At 42.2% G+C, this 19,624-nt stretch overlaps 1 protein-coding gene across 3 annotated transcripts in view; it reads right to left on the bottom strand.

Moving 5' to 3' along the window:
* CDH4 (cadherin 4) overlaps window positions 1-19,624 on the bottom strand; it is a 657,011-nt gene that overhangs the window by 434,675 nt on the left and 202,712 nt on the right. Inside the window, exons 1-2 of one of the 3 annotated variants that reach the window (XM_040575636.1) lie at window positions 16,897-17,144; window positions 14,805-14,916 (exon numbers count right to left, since the gene is read on the bottom strand). In XM_040575636.1, the coding sequence (XP_040431570.1) occupies window positions 14,805-14,916; window positions 16,897-16,950 (166 nt within the window). In that variant the 5' untranslated portion in view covers window positions 16,951-17,144. Of the gene's footprint in view, window positions 1-14,804; window positions 14,917-16,110; window positions 16,281-16,896; window positions 17,145-19,624 lie in introns of those variants that run through there. The other 2 variants (XM_040575637.1, XM_040575638.1) reach the window with 2 other exon arrangements.

Genomic DNA, 19,624 nt, shown 5'->3' with positions numbered 1-19,624 from the left:
GAAAAAGATGCACCCCACAAAGTGCATCCCACTGCCTCACCCCCTTGGTTCAATTCCAACCCCATTCAGAATAGACAAAAAATGTCCCTATACAGAGAGACACACACACACACACACAAAAAAAAGGATTTCCAGGTCTCAAAATTTTGGCAAACCACTCAAACAGCTCTCATGGCACAATCCCCCAAACTCAGACAGGATAACTCACTGTGTTATATTCATTAAAAAACTACAGTCTTTATTTATTATCCTGTAGTTCTGTAAGGCAAATCTAAAGAAACGTTGCCATGACAAACAAATACAGTGGAGTTTTTATACTAACCTGATCCTCATGATATCCCTTCATTCAATTAATGGAACCTTATTTTATTTTGTATCAACCAGAAAATCAAAATATTTTCAACACTGCTGGCATTAGCCTTGTAAAGACACAGATGAATCGAAAAATGCTTTGCTGTGAAGCAGAAGAGCTTTGCGCACAGCCAGACCACTCAGATGCCATGGGTTGGGATACCATGTTATAAAAACCATGGTCTGTGGCTCCAGTCCAGCCTGCAGAGTAATTTAATCCAGCTCACAAAGAAATCAGGAAAATGGCCTCTGCTGTGCTGAATCAGCAGTGCTGGAAGCCATGCCACCCTCTATCACTTAGTAAGAGAAAGCTTTGTTTGTAGTGCCAACTCGGTGTAGAGCAACTATTGGGTAAAAGAAAAGACCAGCAGGAATATTATGTGCCAGATTTTCGGTAGAGGTAAGTCAGAATAGTTCCAATGACTTCAGGAGTTGCACTGATTTACATCATTTCAGGATTATAAGGATTTACATCCACTGGAAGTTTCACTTCTTTTTTTGTCTTTTAATTAAAAGAACAATGTAGACTTGGCGGTATTATGAGTCTTCAACAGACCGAGATTCAGGAAGGAAAAAGTTTTGTAAAGCTCAGGGAGAGGCAATAAGCCTTTTTTTTTTTTTTTTTTTTAGTGTAAAAAGAACTGTGGCTAAATTAAAATTCACAAGACATACTGATGTATAGATCTGAATTTATGCAATATACACGAACATATTTTTCCTCTTTGGACCTACATAAATATAACAATGGCAAAACAAACAAACAAACAAACAAACAAGCAAAAGAATGAAAACTTTGTTCATTTGATCTGATTATACACCACGAAAAGCTACCAGTACAGATATTGTCCCTATTTATCAGTCACGACTAAGGCCAAAATAAATGCCATGTATTACTTCATTTTATTTTTTTCTCCTTACTGTAAGTGCCAAAGAAGTGATTGCCATTGGAATTAGGAAAAAACACATGACTGGAAAAAACAGGGGGTATTGCTTGTCAGGAAGCAAGCCAACTGGGTCAAAGTTTGGTTTGCTCCGATTTCTAAATAAACTCATAACTACTACATAATGTCTCAGTGAACTCAAAGCAGTTTCTGTTGCTTATCTACTCAGCTATCAAAGAGAGCTCCATAATAAAACCAAAAAAACTCTTTATTCGAGACTGAGAGAGCCTCAGAAATGCACACATATCAGATTTATTTCCTCAGGAGAATCACAGGTGACCATGATGGGGAAAGAACAGAAGGCAAGTGAGAATTGTTCTGGTACATGAGATCCTTCGATGGGTAACAGATGTATTATGTTTTAAGACCGAAAGTGAACAGATCCTTCAGGCAGGGCCATGTGAAAAATGACATGCAGTTGCTCTTCACACTATTTCTGCAGCACAATGACCCACTCCAAAGCCAGCTGAGACTTAGAAACACTTCAGATTAGGCTCGTAAAAAAACAAAAAACAAAAAAAAAAAAACAGCTTGGCTGAAGTATTACACAAGAACTTAAAAAAATGTTTCAAAAGCTAATTGTTTAAACTAAGGAGCTTAAACTAAAATGTGTCTACATTCAAGAAATGTAGCTTCAATCCGCCATATGTTTTTCAGTACTCACCTCTGAACAGGTAAGTATTAAATCTCCCGCTTCCAGTGAGTTCTATTTAAAAGTATTCTTCAAAGGTTTCTGCAACTTTAAAATTATTTTATTTTATACTTCCTAAGCTATTTACTAGCGAGGGATGTACTTAAATTACATTGATCACATACTAATGTTTTTTGAGCATGAATTACTGATTTGGGTATGTAACCTTTAGTTTTATTTTATGCATTTATCTTTTAGGACAGCTCCCCCTAGAACAGTAGGTTCTTGGTGTGTGGATTCCCTACACATTTGGAGGTGTAGACACATATTGCCATCAGAAACTGGTCACAAGGGACACCCAATGCAGACGAAAAGTTGAAAAATCACCTCAATGGTTAATAAACTGTGGCAGCAATCTTTTCTTCTCTTTACATCTTGGTAACACCCTCTATTTCTTGAGTTGTCCAGGCACAACAGGAACCGTGGCCCAGCAGGTTTGTGGAGCACACAGGTCTCCTGGCACTCTGCATTGCACACGTCTTCTCTCCATGTCACACCCCACCACCTTTTTTTTTTTTTTAATATATATATTTTTAATTAAGAAGTTACCCCACTCCACAGATGTTTAATTCCCCCTCTTACAATTGCTTTGCCAAAAGGATGCTACTGCTGAATTAACAGAACTTTGCTTCGTCATCATGTCTCCCAAGGCAATGAAACTTGCTATGTTCTTATAAAGGTAAAACCAGCTGTGCCACTACTGCTCAATTCTGCTGCTTTTTAACAGGATACAACCAACATTATGTCTCATTTCACATTAGAAAGGGAAAATAAAACTTTGTTTTACTGAAAATGCAAAGAAAAATTATTCTAGTAAAATGCATTGTCTACATCAGGCTTTAATATAACACTGCAGTTAATTCCCCACTCACAGACACTCCTGCACATACTCAGGCAATGGGTATCCAGTGATCTGTTCAGGATTAAACCTCTCTTTTATGTCTGCAACAAAACCCAACATATCTAACTGCCCCATACAATCCTTCTTCATGGTTTCTAATCAGCATGGTAAAACCACGCTGTATGACTGGAACAGCTTGCTTATTATCGGGTACAGCAACCAGTCCTTTAACTTCCAATTTCTCTTATGTTTCAGACTCCAGGCAAACAACAAAAATCTCTCTCAGTAAACCTTACACAGAGATAATCAATCTACTATTCAGTTATTTGAACATATGTGTAGAGTTTTAGTGATCCGGAGATCACTAAACTTCTCCTGATGATGGTTTCATGTTGTAGTTCGAACACGGTATCAGGAAATCCTTGGGCACAATCCAAATATTTTCAACGGTTGTCATCCTTGAAGAAGATTGCATCACATGAACTCTTACCATGACCTATGGTTTCTCCTTTGTCCAAAGAACTGTACACATAGCTTTCTTCATCCCCAACCTGTTCCTTCTCTCCCCAGAAAAGAAAAATAAAACCAACATCAAAAAGACATTTTTAATGCCACTTACCCACACTTCTTTATCTTCTACAGAAGATCGAAAAGGAAAAAAAAGGGGGCATAGAATCAAGTGAAAAAGTCTTCATAAAAAGAGAAAGAAATGAAAGAATAATGCACCTCAATAATTCAGGCACACACACACACAAAAAAAAAGCTGCTGGAGCTGAGCAAAACAGTTGCCTTTCATGTGTAATTTTGTAAACCTTCTGTTTTCAAGTAAGCTATGCAACCAGCCACTAATAATTAGCCTCCTGAAAGACAAGCAGCAAGGCATGCAGGACCTGAAATGATGACTTTTTCTGATTCCCCAAGGAAGCACTTTCACTGGGGGGAAATACTAGATAAATAATTTTCCATCTTGAAATTCACTAGCCCTGTTCTTTTTCCTTCCCCCTGAAGTGAGATGCTTCAGAAGCGGATCTTAGCAGCAGAGGGAGTTTGTGCAGATCTGCACGCATCCAGCTCTTTCCAGTTACTTAAAAAAAAAAAAAAAAAAAAAAAAAAAAAACCCACACAAAAGCAGAAGTATGAGCAAAAAAAAAACAGGCAAAATTAAAGATACTAAACGGTATAATATTTAAGTGTGGGCTGGGCCTTCTAACAAGCTTAATGAATAATGCAGTTACGATAGAAACAGTGCAGTATCTAACTAGTTCTGTGTAAAGCAAACACCTTGCCCTCATCTCATCACAAGATGAGACAAATCACAGGATTGGAAATGGGACACCGCAAACCCCCAACCCTCGGTACAGTAAGAACAGATGATACCCTAAGAATCCACACTCTTCATATAGGAATAACACTCCCATTTACTCCTCTGGCCTTAATTTAATCCCATTATTTCAACTCACATTGGCATTAGTAACATCTCCTTCAACCAAAATGTCCTTTTCTGAGCAGACCTCGTGGGAGCCCCCGGGGAGGCCCGCTTGGGGGACATGTCCTGTAGCCACAGCCAGACCTCTGGGTCATGGCATTTACGAAAACAAACGCTAAATGGAGTGTGTCCAATACTGGAATGAGAACTGAAGCACTCCTTCCCCTCCCACAGCAACAGCATGGTATTTAACTTGCATGAATCTATCCTAGGCTTTTAATCTGGAATGTTTCTAGACGTAGGAAATTCGAAGATCCCAGTTTTTGTAACTCTCGTGTTACAAACGCTAGGAGAATTACTGACAAACTGAGTCGTTTAGATTTAGCTGTGTTCCTACAGATTGCAAACAAACGACTTCAAGACATAAAAGGCTTAGGTTACAAACCACTATTGTAATTTTAGTAAGTTCAATAACTATACCCAGAACATAAGTTTCAATGGTTCATGGCCAAAGCAGAAGGCTATATCACATGGGCTCTGCAACAGTCTGTTTGGAACTGTTTTTGCTCACTGCTTTTACTAACATAACAGATAAAGGAATGCAGCATACGTTTGTTGCATCCATGAGTGATATGAAAACAGGGTGTAACTGCAGCTCTGTTGGAGGTCAAGAATAGAATTGAAAACAATCCTAAAGTCAGAGATCAGACTGATTAAAAAAAAAAAGAAAAAAAAAAAGATGCAATTCAATGGAAGAGCAGCAAGGTAACCCAATTCAGGAGGATTAATCAACTGTGCACATAGAAAATAACTGGGTAGGCAGCAGTTCTTCAAAAAATGATGTGGGAGGTTATACTGGATCACAAGCTGAACATGAGTCAACAGTGCCATACTGTTAAAAAAAAATCCTCATATAAGATAAATCAGCTGGAATATTGCCTGCAAAACAGGTGAAGTAATTGTCCCTGTCTGGTCAGCACTGCAAGGCTTGGCTGGCACAGTCGGATCAACGCGGAGCATCGTGCTAGCAGCAAAGATGAGGGATATGAGGGCACAGAGGAGGGAGCCCAGGCATGACACATGAAATGGAACAAGTAAATGGGTCAGCCTACAGAAGCTGAGAAGAAAACATTTTTAAGTGTGTTGAAAAAAAAAAACAACCACACACACACACACACACAAAAAAAAAAAAAAAAGAGAAAACCCAACAACTGTTCTATGATGAATATGACAAATCACAATGGGTTTAAATCGTATTAAGAGACTTTCAGTCTAAATGTGAAGGAAAGAGAGGGAAGCAATACAGTGTAGTGGCTGGGGTCCCTAGGAGCAGACCTTCAAGGCCATGCTGAGGACCACCCGATTACAAAGGAGCTGCCCATGCCTTGAGGCAGCAGCGTGCTTCACGAGACTTCCTCATGAGCTCAGTGAAATCAGGGAGACTTTCTGAGGAAGCTCTGTGGCCAGACAAAACTGCAGGGCAGGTAGTTCTCAGCCACTCAGGGCTAATTTATACAGGGTCATCTATTAACAACTGCTTTGATCATACTGGGAACAAAGAGGTTATTAAATTTTATGCTTTAAATTAGTCCTAATTTGCACTTACTGAGGTGCATCCATTTCTTTATTTTCTAAGAACCTCACAAGCTCATTTGTTGATGTTTTAACTTCATATACCAAGAATTCCAACATATTTCTCCTGCTAAATGGTGAGTAAAAAAATGTTTATTTCACTGACCTGCCTTTTATGATTCTCTAGACATGAACTGACAGAAGGAGCTGATACACAGCTTTCTCTGGAACAATTTTTGTAATCTTGACAATTTATCTTTGGATAATTGCTATATTCATTATTATTTTAAAGACAATTTTGTTTAATAAGGATTGAAATTGCTACTAGAAAAACTCAGTATAACAAAATATTAGACTAAAAGTAATTTTTGTGACTAATCTATGAACTGCTATGAAATTGTGATTTATAATAGGCATAGTAATAGCCTTAATGATTGCAGTGCTTCCGGGTATCAAGGAAACGCACAGATTGGCTCATTTCAAAGCAGAAAGGGCATTTTTTTTCTGCTTCATGGGTGGCCCATACATATCTTCAGGGTCCTTGGAGAAGCTTCCAACATTCCCACTGTGCGTTCCACATACTGGCTGCTATTACTATGTTAATGCTAATAGGCTGTAGTATATGTGACCCTCTGAGCAGCAGCATAACTAGCAGAGTGCTGAATTACTGCCACTGGCTCTCTATTACAAAATGCTGGCAACTGGTGAGGAACGGTGGCAGGGAAGTAGTGAGGGCAAAGCAAAAATAATTAAAATTTTGTACTGGAAGGGAGCAGAAAGCAGGAATCTAAACAGGCTGGCAAACAGAGAATCTGGAGCCTGGGGTCATAAGGCACAGGGCAGCAAGAGCGGCTGAAAGTCTCCATTTCCAATGACAGTACAGCCCATATGCCAGGACATTTGCTCCTTCTCTCTCCCTCTGTGCAATTACAATTCAAAATTAATAAATAAATTAGGGACAATGAATATAAGCAAGATAAATCACAAAGCCTGTGGCAAAAAGAAATCTTGTTCAACCCAACTATTTTTTACGTTGCAGGAAAACTCACTTGGGAAAGATTCTGCTGAAAGAAGCGAAGCAGCCAGTTCTAATGACAAATATTTTGGGAAAACAGAAACTCCATATGTTCTCCTTTTATTCTACTAAAAATAAAGAGGAAATCAAGAGCTTTTTGAATTTAAGTGTAACATTTCCTTATGCCAGGAGACAAACTATGCCTGAGTTAAGTCTGGACATTAATGGAAGCAAATCGCAGAATAGTGGTCCCTGGTGTTTCAATTATTCTCTCTTTAGAAGTTAGGCTTCCAAGAAGTTACAGAAACACCATTTCCCTGTAAGAATTATTTTTTGCAGACTGTTGCAATGTTTTTCTTTAAAGCTATTTGATCTATATTTGTAGAAAAGCTCAGTTCACCACTCTAACTTTTCATATACTCACCTGTGAAGTGTTTGACAGAACCAAGGCACGTTGAGGCTGGAAGCACCTCTGGAGAGCGTTTGGTCCCACATCCTGCTCAGCAGAGGGTCAGCTGGAACAGGTTGCAGGACTCTGTCCAGCTGGGTTTTGCGCATCTCCAAGCTTGGAAACTCCACAACCTCTCCAATTAACCTGTTCCAGTATTTGATGACCCTTGAACCGAAAGTTTCTTCTCCTGTTTAAATGGAAATTCCTGATTTTCAGTTTGCCCCTATTTCCTTCTGCCCTTTCTCTGTGTACCACCGAGAAGAACCCAGCTCTGTCGTCCTTACATTATGCCACGAGGTATACATATGAAATTATATGAAACATGAGATTATATGAAATCTTTCCAAGACTTCTCTTCTCCATGCTAAACAATCCCAGCTCACTCAGCCTCTCCTTGCAGAAATACTAATAAATAAATATTTAAACAAAATATCAAAACCAAATCTCACTGTAATCTCATCCATAAGAAAAACATCTAGTGGCACAGGTGGCCCATGACACTTCTGATCTTTACCCGAAAAAGCGAAGTCTGGGGGGTCACTTAATCACAAAAAGGAAAATTGAATGTGAAACAGAATGGTCTTCAAATCCTTCAGCTCGTGCATAAAAGGTTTACATACACTAAAACCAGGTACAGTTTGAGTCTATCAAGCCAGCGTAAATTCCTGTTGCAGGCGCTTGGTGAAAGTCTCTGGTCACTGGTAAAGGCTCTTAGTTTACTTGTCAAACCATTTCAAACTACAGTTCCAAAATGCAAATACTGGTCTTTTTCAATAATTGTTTTCTGACGTTTGTTCTTACTATTACCATTTATGTAAAAAAATATTTAAAAAAAAAGAAAAAAAGGAATTGCACTATTCTGCATATACCTATAGCCTCAAATTGAAGAGAAACATCCTTCTTTCCCCTTATTATTCAAATTCATTCTATGATAGGAAAAAATATTAAAAAGTAAATTTCTAATGAAATCCTATCCTCTGTACTTTAAATCTTTTCCTACCCGTTAAATGAGACACTTAAGTACTATCTAAATTACTACAATATTCTGTGGGCTATGCACATGGCCCAAGCTGCTGTAGAACTAAGTACTTCACAATCTTTAGTTTGCAATGAAATAAGCTACCTCTAGAAAAATATTATGCTCATTTTCAGAGAGAAAATTAAGGCAGAAGGAGGCTTGCACATAAATATCAATGAAATTAGGCTATGAGAACTGGCATTAGGTCAATGAAAATTAAGCAAGAAAATATTTCATTGCTAGAATAAATAATTTGCATTTACCACATGCAAAAAACAGAATTTCCAGAATGCTTTCAGCATCTGCTCAGTGAGATCAGAGCTCACAAGCTCTGTCAGCAGCAGTCAGCTTCTGAACACAGAAGTGACTTTGAAATTAACATTTTTTAACCTTAAGAGACCTCACCCTATTGGTTTGGACTTCAAAACAATACAGATTTCAAAATAAACAACAAATTTATACCATTCCAGGCATGGCTTATTTCCTAACAGCCTAAGCATAAAAAAAAATAAATTATTCATTAGAAATTGTTGTTTCATTTTCTTCCTTAATATCTGTTTGTTCAGAGTGCCTAATTTGAAGCAGCTCAATCCTTCAGACAAACTTCCCCCCACCCACCAAAAAAAAAAAAAGAAAAGAAAAAAAAAAAGAAAAAAAAAGGAAAAAGAAACCCTGAGTCTGTTTTTGGAGAAGCAGATTTATTCAGATAAAAATCAGTCGCCTTCCCAGAATGCAGAAAAATGTAATTTTACTTGGGTTTGAGGAATTTGGTTCAAAGCTCTGAACTAGAAAGCAATATATACAGTTATTAAACAGCGTAAGGGGATTAACTCTACAGAGTGTTATTGACTACTCTGGTCTCATTAACTGGCATTTTATTTAGATAAAAATGTCAACTTAAACATCATATTTTTGCATCAGAAGTTAGATCTGAAGAATAACGTTACAAATGAATATGCATCAGCAGCTCCCCAGTCCACAGCAGCTCTTTCCGGGGTCTCCCCTGAAACTCACGATTGAAGTTGTGATTTTGGTTTGCTATATGCCGATCAAGAGAAACTGCTTTAAAAAGAAGTTGTCCTGTGGAATGGGAGAAGGGTTTCTGAGAAGCAGCTTCACTCGAGCACATATGAGCTTAGCGCAGAAAGCTGGTGTCTCTCTGCCTTTTTCCTCCAAGAAGGGAATGAAGAAAGGTTAGGGAAAGAGGCCCGGGTTCCCAGTGGACTTACGCCTGCTTTCAGATTTTATTATGAAACTGTGAAGCTAATTATGTGTATGATAACTTCAGTAACTACTTTTCATGCAGAATCACAGACCAGAAAATAAAGAAAGCATGAATGGAAAAGCCTCCCTTTTAAACTCGGAGCAGCTCACAGAAGGCACTGGATACGGCAGCAGGCCGCAGCCAAACCTCTGCACTGCAGCACGGACCGAGTGACTCCTCACAGTGTTCCAAGCCCTCCCAAACACCAGCACAAACCCCAACAGCCCTCACAGCTCATGCTCCGTAAAAATGTCCACACAACACCGAAGGGCACTCTGAAAACAGAGGCACAACAGAGCACCTGCTTACCAGCAGGACACCGTGGCCACCGGCATGGGGCATCCTCCCAGCCATGCTCCAAAGGCCTTTAGGAGCCAAGCTCCTACCAAATTAACCACAGTCAGGCACCTATCTATTTTTTGGATTCTACATCCAAGAAAAGTGGGAAACCACGCATATAAAAGGGCAAACGTCCTCATTAGCCAATTCATGTGTCGGAGCCATGCAGTACTGCAGATGCACACTCCCTGTCGATACCCCCGGTGAATCTTTGGGCACTTGCTAGGTTTGCATTTGTTACCACAGGGATATGCACCTTCCTTCAGGGCATTTTGCTGAAGTATCAGCATTCCTCCTAAGATACCTACCTATATCATTCTTTCTGCATGGCCCAGACTTCACGTATGCAGTAGTATTTCGTGGCTGCACGATTATGTTCAAGTAGAGCTGTTGGTACATTTCACCAATGTACTCTACAGGACACACTCTGTTTCCAGTATCATCTTAACCACAACAATGCAGCACATTTACCTCCAAATGGAGGTACAGCACATATCCCTGCAGCTACTGCTAAATGAATCACTAGCAACCAGCCTCAAACACAGCTTGCAAAGGTTTGTTCAGGTTCCACCACTGTTCCCACACCCCCCTTTTTTTAATTGAAGGTTTGCTTTTAGACCATCAAATGAAGACTGGGATGTTGCGTCTAGCTGTTCTATACTTCCTAAACAGCATTCACAGCCTTCCTAAGCTTTACTGTTGGAGGTGATGAGGGTTGAACAAAGTGGAGGTTTTGAAGCCTCCGTGGGGAGAACAAAAGGCTTCCATGCTGAATTCATATGAAAAAACATGTATTTCAGTAAAATGTATATATTTACTTGTTTTTAGCCAAGTGGTATGTCACTGAAAACCCTTGTGTAGGAACAATTATGTTTTTATACATTTGCCTGAAGTTTGGCTACCTTTGGTTTCACACACTTGCTTAAAGCAGCACATGCTGGCACAGTTTATTCATCTTCCTGTATGAAAATAAACTGTGCTTCCACGCGCTTTTACCCAAACGTAGCTGCCTACACAAGCAAAGTTGTTCTGTATAGGCACTATTTAGGATGGGCAACAGAAACATGAATCACTGCAGATGAAGAGATGCAAAGAAAAACAAAAAAGGGGCCGTATGTCTCAACTGCTTACGTTGTCTTCTTGGCTGTAGAGAAAGCTATGACACGCATGCTAGTAATGTTGTTTAGCTGTATTTCTGGAAGGTGACCGGGGATAACTGTGACGGTACTAGGCTGTAAAAATAATGCAGTTAACTCTGTGATGTCATTACACCCACTGTTAGTTGCCATGGTCTCACCAATGTCAATAAAACTTGAAATTCTAGTTTTAAAAATGTTATTTTTTGAATTATAATATTTAAAAATCTTAGAAAAGGGCATTAATCTTGTACCAAGGGTATCATTCCCCTTAGATCATGCTGCATAGCAGTTTCAGAATCCTGCTCCTTATTTTTCTTTCCCTATGAGGCCACCTGGTCACTGTTCCCACTCACCTGAGCATCAACTCAGGGATCAGATCCCCTGAGTCAGTCCTGAACTGTCTTCAGTGCAGTACTGCATGTCTTTGCTCCTCCCCTTCCCCCCCGGGACCAATGTTCTCACCACTTTAAGGTAACATTAATAATTAACAAAGAGAAAAAGATACCCACACTGTAATTGTCCTCTGTCATACAGCAGCTTTGAGATTTTTCCTAAGGGTAAGGAAGAAAGTAGTCAACCAACCTTTTAAACATTATCATGCATCAGTGATTACTCTAAGTTTATTATCCTTCAAACAAAAACAATGACAAAAATCTACTGATTATACCCCACTAACTTTTATTGGGAGATGGCATTTCAGAGGAAGGTACAGACTTCACAAATTGTCTTAGCTAATACCCCATCATCAGGCTACAATGTTTGGCAGTGATGTGTAGTATGTGGCATTTGTGGCCCTATTGGGGAAAACTATTTTAAGTCTAATTAACATGAAATTTTTAGAATGCAAATGCTTTTCATTTATACATAAAACAAAATGCCATGACATTTCTTCCATCCATTTATCATAAACAAGTTAATTACTATGTAACAAATAGCTCCTGCTAGAATCTGTATGTTTCGAGGATGTTAGAGAGCTGACTCAGGCAAATAAGATGAACCACAAAGTAGCAGTTAATAGCTTATGGCATACTTATAATAAACAATGACTCTGTAAAAGCTCTTGTTGTCAAATTAAGGCTAAGCTATTTCCATTGGAATAAGTCAATTATAAGCAGTCATTATCTGTTTAAACTTGATTCAAACCTAGAATACTTTACACACTTTTATTTTGATACATTCATAACACTGCATACATTTAGGAGCTAGATATTATAAAGCTTAGAAGGGAAATGCTTGCTTTATTGCCACACAGTTTATCCCCGAGCCATGTAGCATCTAAACTTCTTGACGCTGGCTGAGGTTGATCGCTGTGCTGAGGGCTACATCCTACATAATTTCTGATGAACAAATCCTTGGGCAGTATAAACTGTCCCAGGACTCCCCATACCTCTTTCCGAAGGACTAAGTGAGGCTTACACAGCATACAGATTTTGTGTTTGCTGGAATCCCCTGAAAACAATTTGAACTATGCACACACTTTTTCCCCAAACCCATGAAATCACTGACAGGTGAATCCCTACCTACTTTTTTTTTTCCTCCAGGCAAACAGTCCCATTTGGCCTGAAGATGAATTACTGAATGCTGATGAATAAGATGGTGGTAGCTGGCAGCAGAGCTTTGCGTGGTAAGATGGTGTGAAACAGTACATATGTCAATCTATCAAACATGTTAATGTAAGCAATCTGAACCCATTTTTGGTCTGATCTATTGTACAATACTTCACCCAGATGGAAGAAAGAGATAAACATTTTATGCTTCAGACATATCAAGTGTTAGGAAGTAAAATTAAACCTAAACTGGAAAACTACCAATTTTACATGCTAGAGTATATATAAAGAACAACATAAGCACGAAGAAGAATTTTTATGCAGCAGATTTTCTCCCCCATTATTGTACAAGTTAATTACATATATTTGTTTCCTATGATAAATAGCAGCATGTATTTGACTGCTGATTAGAAGGTGTAAAGATGATAGCTTACTTATTAGCAAACACAGCATTTGCACTTTTTTCTTTCTCCTTCAGTTGACAAAATTCTTATAAATCATGTAACTAGTGACAATGTTATCAGGACATGAGTCCTCCAAGTGGTGCATGCGTACATAATATTTTGAGGGCCAGTTCAGCCCTAAACGAATGGCAGGTTTGCCATGACTAATGTAAAACTACAACTGGACCCCAAGGATAAAATTAGCGTTCATTAAATATATACTTTCATTCAAATCAACTTGACAGCCTATCTAAATATAATTTCATATTTAAAGATGATCAGTTGCAACTGAAATGAAATGACAGCCACTATGCTGTCATTGCTAGCTAACTCCTCTAAACAGACCTGCTCCATACCTATTGCCCAGCTACATAAACATGCAGCACAATATATTGAGCACTAAACCACAAAAAAAATACTCCTTCAGGCATGTATTAATGACATGATTTTCTAGTCTTTGAAGGACTCTGTATATCAAATGATTTTCAAAGCTAAAATGTGTGAAATATACTCAGTTTACAAACTGACCTGGAAGGCCATATGATTCATAAGTTTGGGAAAAATTGCTACTAAATATGTAAACAATTGGTACTAAGTCTAATACGTTACTATTTTGTTATATTCTTAGGTTTGTCTATGTCCAGTCCCTAGCTGATTAGCTTTCCAACTAAAAATAAACTCCCAAACATCTCCTAACTGATGCCAGGCCAGTCAAGAGAATTCCTAAACAGCAAAACAAAGACAATCGGGCTTAGAAACAGAACTGATTGCCAACTCATGTAGAGAAAAAGCATCCAGTCCTGGATTCCGCTGAAGCCAGAAAGAATACAACTCCCCCTCTCCCTAGAAAATCAAAGTAACAGAGCAGGTGTTTGCTCTGGAGGAAGACAGAAATCCCAGCTTTCTGGCAGAGGAATATGCATGTGAGTAAATGTACTCAGGAGAAAGTAGCAAAGGGTTTATAACCCCTTGTGTAGAGTACCAAAACCTGTTGTGCTCCTCAATTCCTGCAGTGTACTACGTTTTCAGAACTGCTGTAGCATCCACTAGTGGTTAGTGATTTAACTTAAGGCGGGCCATGGAGTGGGGGAATTTTGCTCTTCAAAAATTCGCTTCAGAGTAAAACCATGATTTTTTGCATCATGCAAATACAAAGTTTAATTATTTTTAACTTGAAAGAGAGACAGATCAATAGACAGGATAATCTATTGTTATTTGGATTACGAAGACGTCTCAGAGTTTACAATCACAAAAGTGGTTATAATCCTGCAATTACTATAAAGCTAATTGGTAGTTTCTTTTTGCCTGTGTTTTCATGTTGTCAGTGGGGCAGTAATGAAAATGAATGCCACATTTGTGAACAGAATGTCTGTAGGCTTGTTTACCACATTTCCAACAACAACGTCTGCTTTATCATGCATTTCAAAGCAGAGATAATTTAAGGATCTCTGAATTTCATACATAAAAATACCTTCTAAAATATCAAATGTAAAGTCCCTTCAGACAGGGTGGGAGTGCGAGACTCAAAAGTGAAGCGATGACCTCGCATACTATAGGCAAACATCCACCTGAAGCAGACAGCACGTGGACTTCGAATGATTCATCTGTATTCAAAACTGTGCTCAGGTAAACCACTTAGTGTTTCATCCTCCTACAAACATAATTCTGCAGACAATTTCACCATCAAACCCAGCATCTTTAAGTCTCCTTTCACCTCCCCGAAACACAGTTATTGCAGCACCCATTAAGCATTTTATTCCACTTACCTTTCAGTAGCTTCTGCCCTTCCATGATACTTTGGGAGACGAATGCTGTGTAGTCTTCTTCTGAAAAGCCAGGCTTGCATGTGGGTCTAACTGTAAGATCCCCATCGCGTGCCTGCAAAATCAAAGCAAGAAAAGCACACACCATGACTTTTGCGGTTTGGTACAATGCTTTGTGCCCAATGACTAGGTGTTTAGGCACGGGCAAACGTGAACAGTAAAGCAGTGTGCAAGTAGAAACCATTTATGCTAAAGTGCCTATCTGTTGGACTGGATCCATACTGTAGCTGCAAAAATAAAATGGGCCAGAAAATAGTTGCCTAAGTACAATAGAAATCATTGTTTATAGGAAGGCTGGGATACTGGGCACTGTCAGAAGAGGGGAGGAAACAAAGAGCAGCAATTCATCAACGCGAGCAGCGCTCACACTGGAGCCACGCAAAGGCCTTATGTTGCAACACCCAAATCACCCGAGTTTTGCTATTGAGAAACTGGGCAAGGCCCCGGCCTGGAGGAGGAGAAGCACCCCCAGCCCGCAGCAGCCTCTGCAGCTCACAGCCTCCTAAAGCCCCCTCGCTTCCCCTGCAGCGGCCCCAAGCCTCTGCTGGCTGCTGCCCTGTGACCCCCCAGGCTCTACGCTTGCCCAGGCTGCAGGGAGGGATGGAGCGGAGCCCAATTAAAACCTAGCAATTAGCGCAGCCCCTCGCACAACCTGCCGGGGTCCAGGGGCTGCGCTCAGCTGCTCCATTCTGACTTCGTACCGTGCAGCTAGGGGACAGCCCCTGCCACGGGGACAGGCTTGCCCGGCTGCAGCGGTCCAGGCTCCTTGGGATGGGGACACCCACCCCAGCAAGGAGGGTCCAGACACCGCTCTTCCAGCTCCCTGCAAGCACATCAGCTGGCGATCCATGACAGGTGATTTATGCACAAGCAAGTGCCGTTGGCAAGGGATTTCTAGCAGTGCTGGGCTGTCAGCTGGGCTAGCCAGAGCGTCGCTTCGCGATGCCGGCTGTGCCCCGGACTCCTCCGGTCCCAGCAGTGCAGGATGAAGCCCAAGGACCAGGAGAGCCACTTCCCTGAGAAAGTGCAACTCCGGGCGCCCACCCGCATCCCCCGGGCTGCCGACACACTCTCAGGCACAGACATCGCTGCATTACGGAGCCAGGCGGGAGGAGAAGCGGAGGGTCCTTTCGGACGAGCTTAGTAAGCAGAAAGCAAGCCAATGGACTCTGCTAAAAAATCACGCCCGGGAGACGGATGCCAGCTACTGCATGGGAAGTGCAAGAAAGCAGTGGCTCTGAGGACTGACCGTCGCTGGCAAGATGTTGCAATTAGGAAACATTTCAAAGGGGCTGACTGAAGATAACGGGCTCCGGATCGGAGATCAGCCGGTTGCTGTAACCGCGCTCGCTAGCCGGGAGCGCATCGGGGCCGTTCCTGCGCACACAGCCCCTCCCCAGGGCTCAGGCTCGGGACATCGCGGACCCAACTTGGCGCTGGGGGATTTAAGCAGGAAAATAGGCGGCTCTTGTCCCTGCTGCCAGCCCAGGCACGGCGCGGAGCAGCGGCCCCGCTCGCACCGTGACACCGCGGGCAGGCACTCGGCGATGCTCTGCAGCCAGCCCCTTACCAGGGGGAGGAAAAAAAAAAAAAAAAAGAAAAAAAGAAAAACCAACAAACTTTTCAGCCCGTCACACGCTTCAAGCCCCCTGGGGGCGTTGAGGGGCGCAGGAAAATAAAAGTTGGCGGCGGCGGCGCGGGGCGGGCAGCGCGGATGCTCGCTCCCCGCAAGTTCAGGCGGCGCCGCGCAGCGCGGAGGGCAAGTTTCGCCGGCACCGCGGAGGTAACGGGCTTCGGGCGAACGATGGCGCTGAAAATAATCATTGCAAAGAAGATATATATATATATATAAAATAAATGAACGCATGGATAAAAGGGAAGGGGGAGCCCGGGCAAGCTGCCGAGACGCCGCTCCCCTCCCGGCGGCCCCGAGCCCGAAGTTGCTGCGGATGCTGAAGGCGGGGGACGGCAGCCCGGGGGGGGGGGCGCGGGGAAAGCCGGTCACCCCAAAACCTCGCCGGGGCGCCCCACTTACCGCCGCCGAGCCCCAGACGAGCATCACCAGCAGCAGCCGCGAGCCGGTCCCCATCGCCCTGGCGGCGCCCGCCCGCCGGGCTGTGGCGGTGCGGCTGGCCGCCCCGTGCCGCGCGGTGCCGGGGACAGCGGCTCGGTTCGGTTCGGTTCGGCTCGGCTCGGCTCCGCTCGGCTCGGCGCGATCGCGCCCCACTCCTGCCGCCGCCGCCGCCGCTGAGCGCCCGCTCCGGGCTGCAGGTGAAGCGCTCGCTGCGCGCCGCCGCTGCCGCCGCCGCCAGGCCCCGCCCCCCAGCCCCGCGGGCACGCGCCGCCTTAAAGCGGCAGGCACCGCCCCGCCGCCTGGCGGGGTGAGGAGGCGGCTGTGGCAGTGGAAGTTCTGGTTCTGGTTCTGGTCCTAGTCCTGAACCAGGTCCTGGTCCTGGTCCTAGTCCTGGTCCTGGTCCTGGTCCTGGTCCTAGTCCTGGTCCTGGACCTGGACCTGCCCACGTTTTGTGGAGCTCTGTGAGCGCACAGAGACAGCGGGCAACAAAGCTCGGGGAAAAAAACGGATAGAAAAGCTTGAGTAGTTAGGCAAAATAACAGCATATCTGAGGAAAGATGTGTTTGGTGAGGGATAAACTAGTGTACCAGCAGGAAAAAATGTATCCGCTGAGGAAAAAGAAGGGTCTTCAGGGGAAAGAAGTAAAGTACTCGGGGGAAAAGCAGCCAGTGGGGAAAAACCTAATGCATCCAGGTGAAAAACTCATATATCTGTAAGGACAGATCACACGTGGGAAAGATGAGTGGATTCTGTGAGAAAAGCCCAGCTTTTTCTTTCTGTGAGAAAAGCCCAGCTTCTCCGTGAGAAGAAGGCTGTGTGTGGGGGGAGAAGCACATCCACAGGAGAAACCAGTGTGTCAGTGAGGAAAGCTAATACACGAAGAGAAGAAAAGCTAGCGTACTCAGAGAGAAAAAAGCACAAATATGTGAGGAAAAGTGGCCTGCCCTGAGGAAACGCAGCCCCTTCGCTGCAGAGGCCTGTGCCAAATTTCAGCCACGGGCAGCCCCTCACAGCGGGGCTCCCGCCTTCGAGCGCTGCCCTCGCCTCAGTCCAGCTTTGGGCAGGAAAAGGGTAAAGGCAGAAAAAGGAACTGGCTCCTCGGTGGTTTAAATGACCCAGTCCTTCACCTCAAGGGAAACAGGTGTGTCAGGCCCGGTCCACGTTCACATCAGTAGGGAGTAAAGCTAACTCCACTAAACGAGAGGGTTCCTGCTGTAAAAATACAGGCAGATCAAAGCAGGCCCGGAAAGCAACACCCCAGTCAGTTTGGGTTTGTGCAGTACTCTGGAAAGGGAAAGCAGCAATTTCAAGTGCTAAGTACGGCTCCTGTTATTCCCATCCAGCCTGAACCTGGCATCCAAATATGATCTTTTCCCATTCTGAATGCAGCTCAACTCCGCAAATAAGCGTTCTCAGGCATGTATATTTTGTGCATATAAATCCAACATCGATTTGCATAAATAGATGCATACTATCTGACGTACGTGCAAAATCAGACATCGTGGCTGAAAAATCTAGCCATTAAACTATTCTGTTAGATTCACACATTTTCGAAGGAATGAGACACATAAATCCACTGACTGCATCTTTTGCTATTGAGTAGATTTAATAGCATTGTGTTAACACCTAGAGATGTTAGCGACGAACTGTGGTAAGCTCTGTAGGCACGTATAATGAAAAGACTGTTCCTACCCCACCAATTTACAGTCTTGGTGGATTATAGGGTTTGTTTAGTTTTTAAACAAGAATTTCTGAGTACATTATATAACATCAAAAAAATCCCATCATTTTACAGAATTTAGTGTATACCCCTTTTTTATGAAACACGAACAAAATCAAAAATAATCAGTTGACACTATGATAGCAAAAATAAATCCTTATATATACATACAATAATCTAAATTTGTTCCTTGTATTTTTATCCTAAATTCCAAAGTTTGGAGGAGATTGTACTAGGCTGAAGGGCAGCTGCTCCTGCTATGTAAATAGAACTACGAGTACTCTGGAGACTTCTGGGGATATTTCGGATTTGCGCAACTAAAGTGTGAATATTTCTTTCTGCATACCTATGGCCAGTTATTTTGACTCTTGCTGGACTACAGCTGTTGCTATGCATGTGCTTACTCTCTTTGATAACTTTGTTAATATGACAAGTTCTACAAGTATTGTCAAAATAAGTCTGACACCACAACAGATTGTGAAGAAAAGGCAGAGCAGTAGTGAAAAAAAAATAGAATTCTTCAACATGTTTACAGTTGATTCCTAATCTGATGGCAAATTGATTTTTTTCCCGAACTAGTTTGCCATCCCTCTTTCCTAAGCTGTAGTTACTAATTCTATTCGTGGGGAATGACTGCAAATGGAGTGAGTTATTCTTTCTGGGTATGTTTTCCAATTGCATCTTCATTAACACTGACCTATGTGAGACCAAAGGTAGTTTCACAAAGTGAGGTGTTTCCAGAAGGATCAGATAATCCGAAAAGGAGAGTACAAGTCCAGTGTTCAGCCAGTGGAAATCACTGGTTTACGGTGTGGTGGTTTTCACTCCACCTTCTTCCATCAACTCTCAACACTGACTAAGTTCTGGAAGGAATTATAGTTTTGCTAACTGATTAGCTAACTTTTAAACCATCTCCTTGTTTGGAAGCTATTAACGTGAAGTGTTCAAAAAATGCCCTCCTGCAGGTCT

Source organism: Cygnus olor, chromosome 16 (genome assembly GCF_009769625.2).
Source record: "Cygnus olor isolate bCygOlo1 chromosome 16, bCygOlo1.pri.v2, whole genome shotgun sequence".
In the NCBI taxonomy this organism is placed as follows: domain Eukaryota; kingdom Metazoa; phylum Chordata; class Aves; order Anseriformes; family Anatidae; genus Cygnus; species Cygnus olor.
The sequence above is the reverse complement of the archived record's forward strand: the minus strand, read 5'-3'. Positions and strand labels throughout refer to the sequence as shown.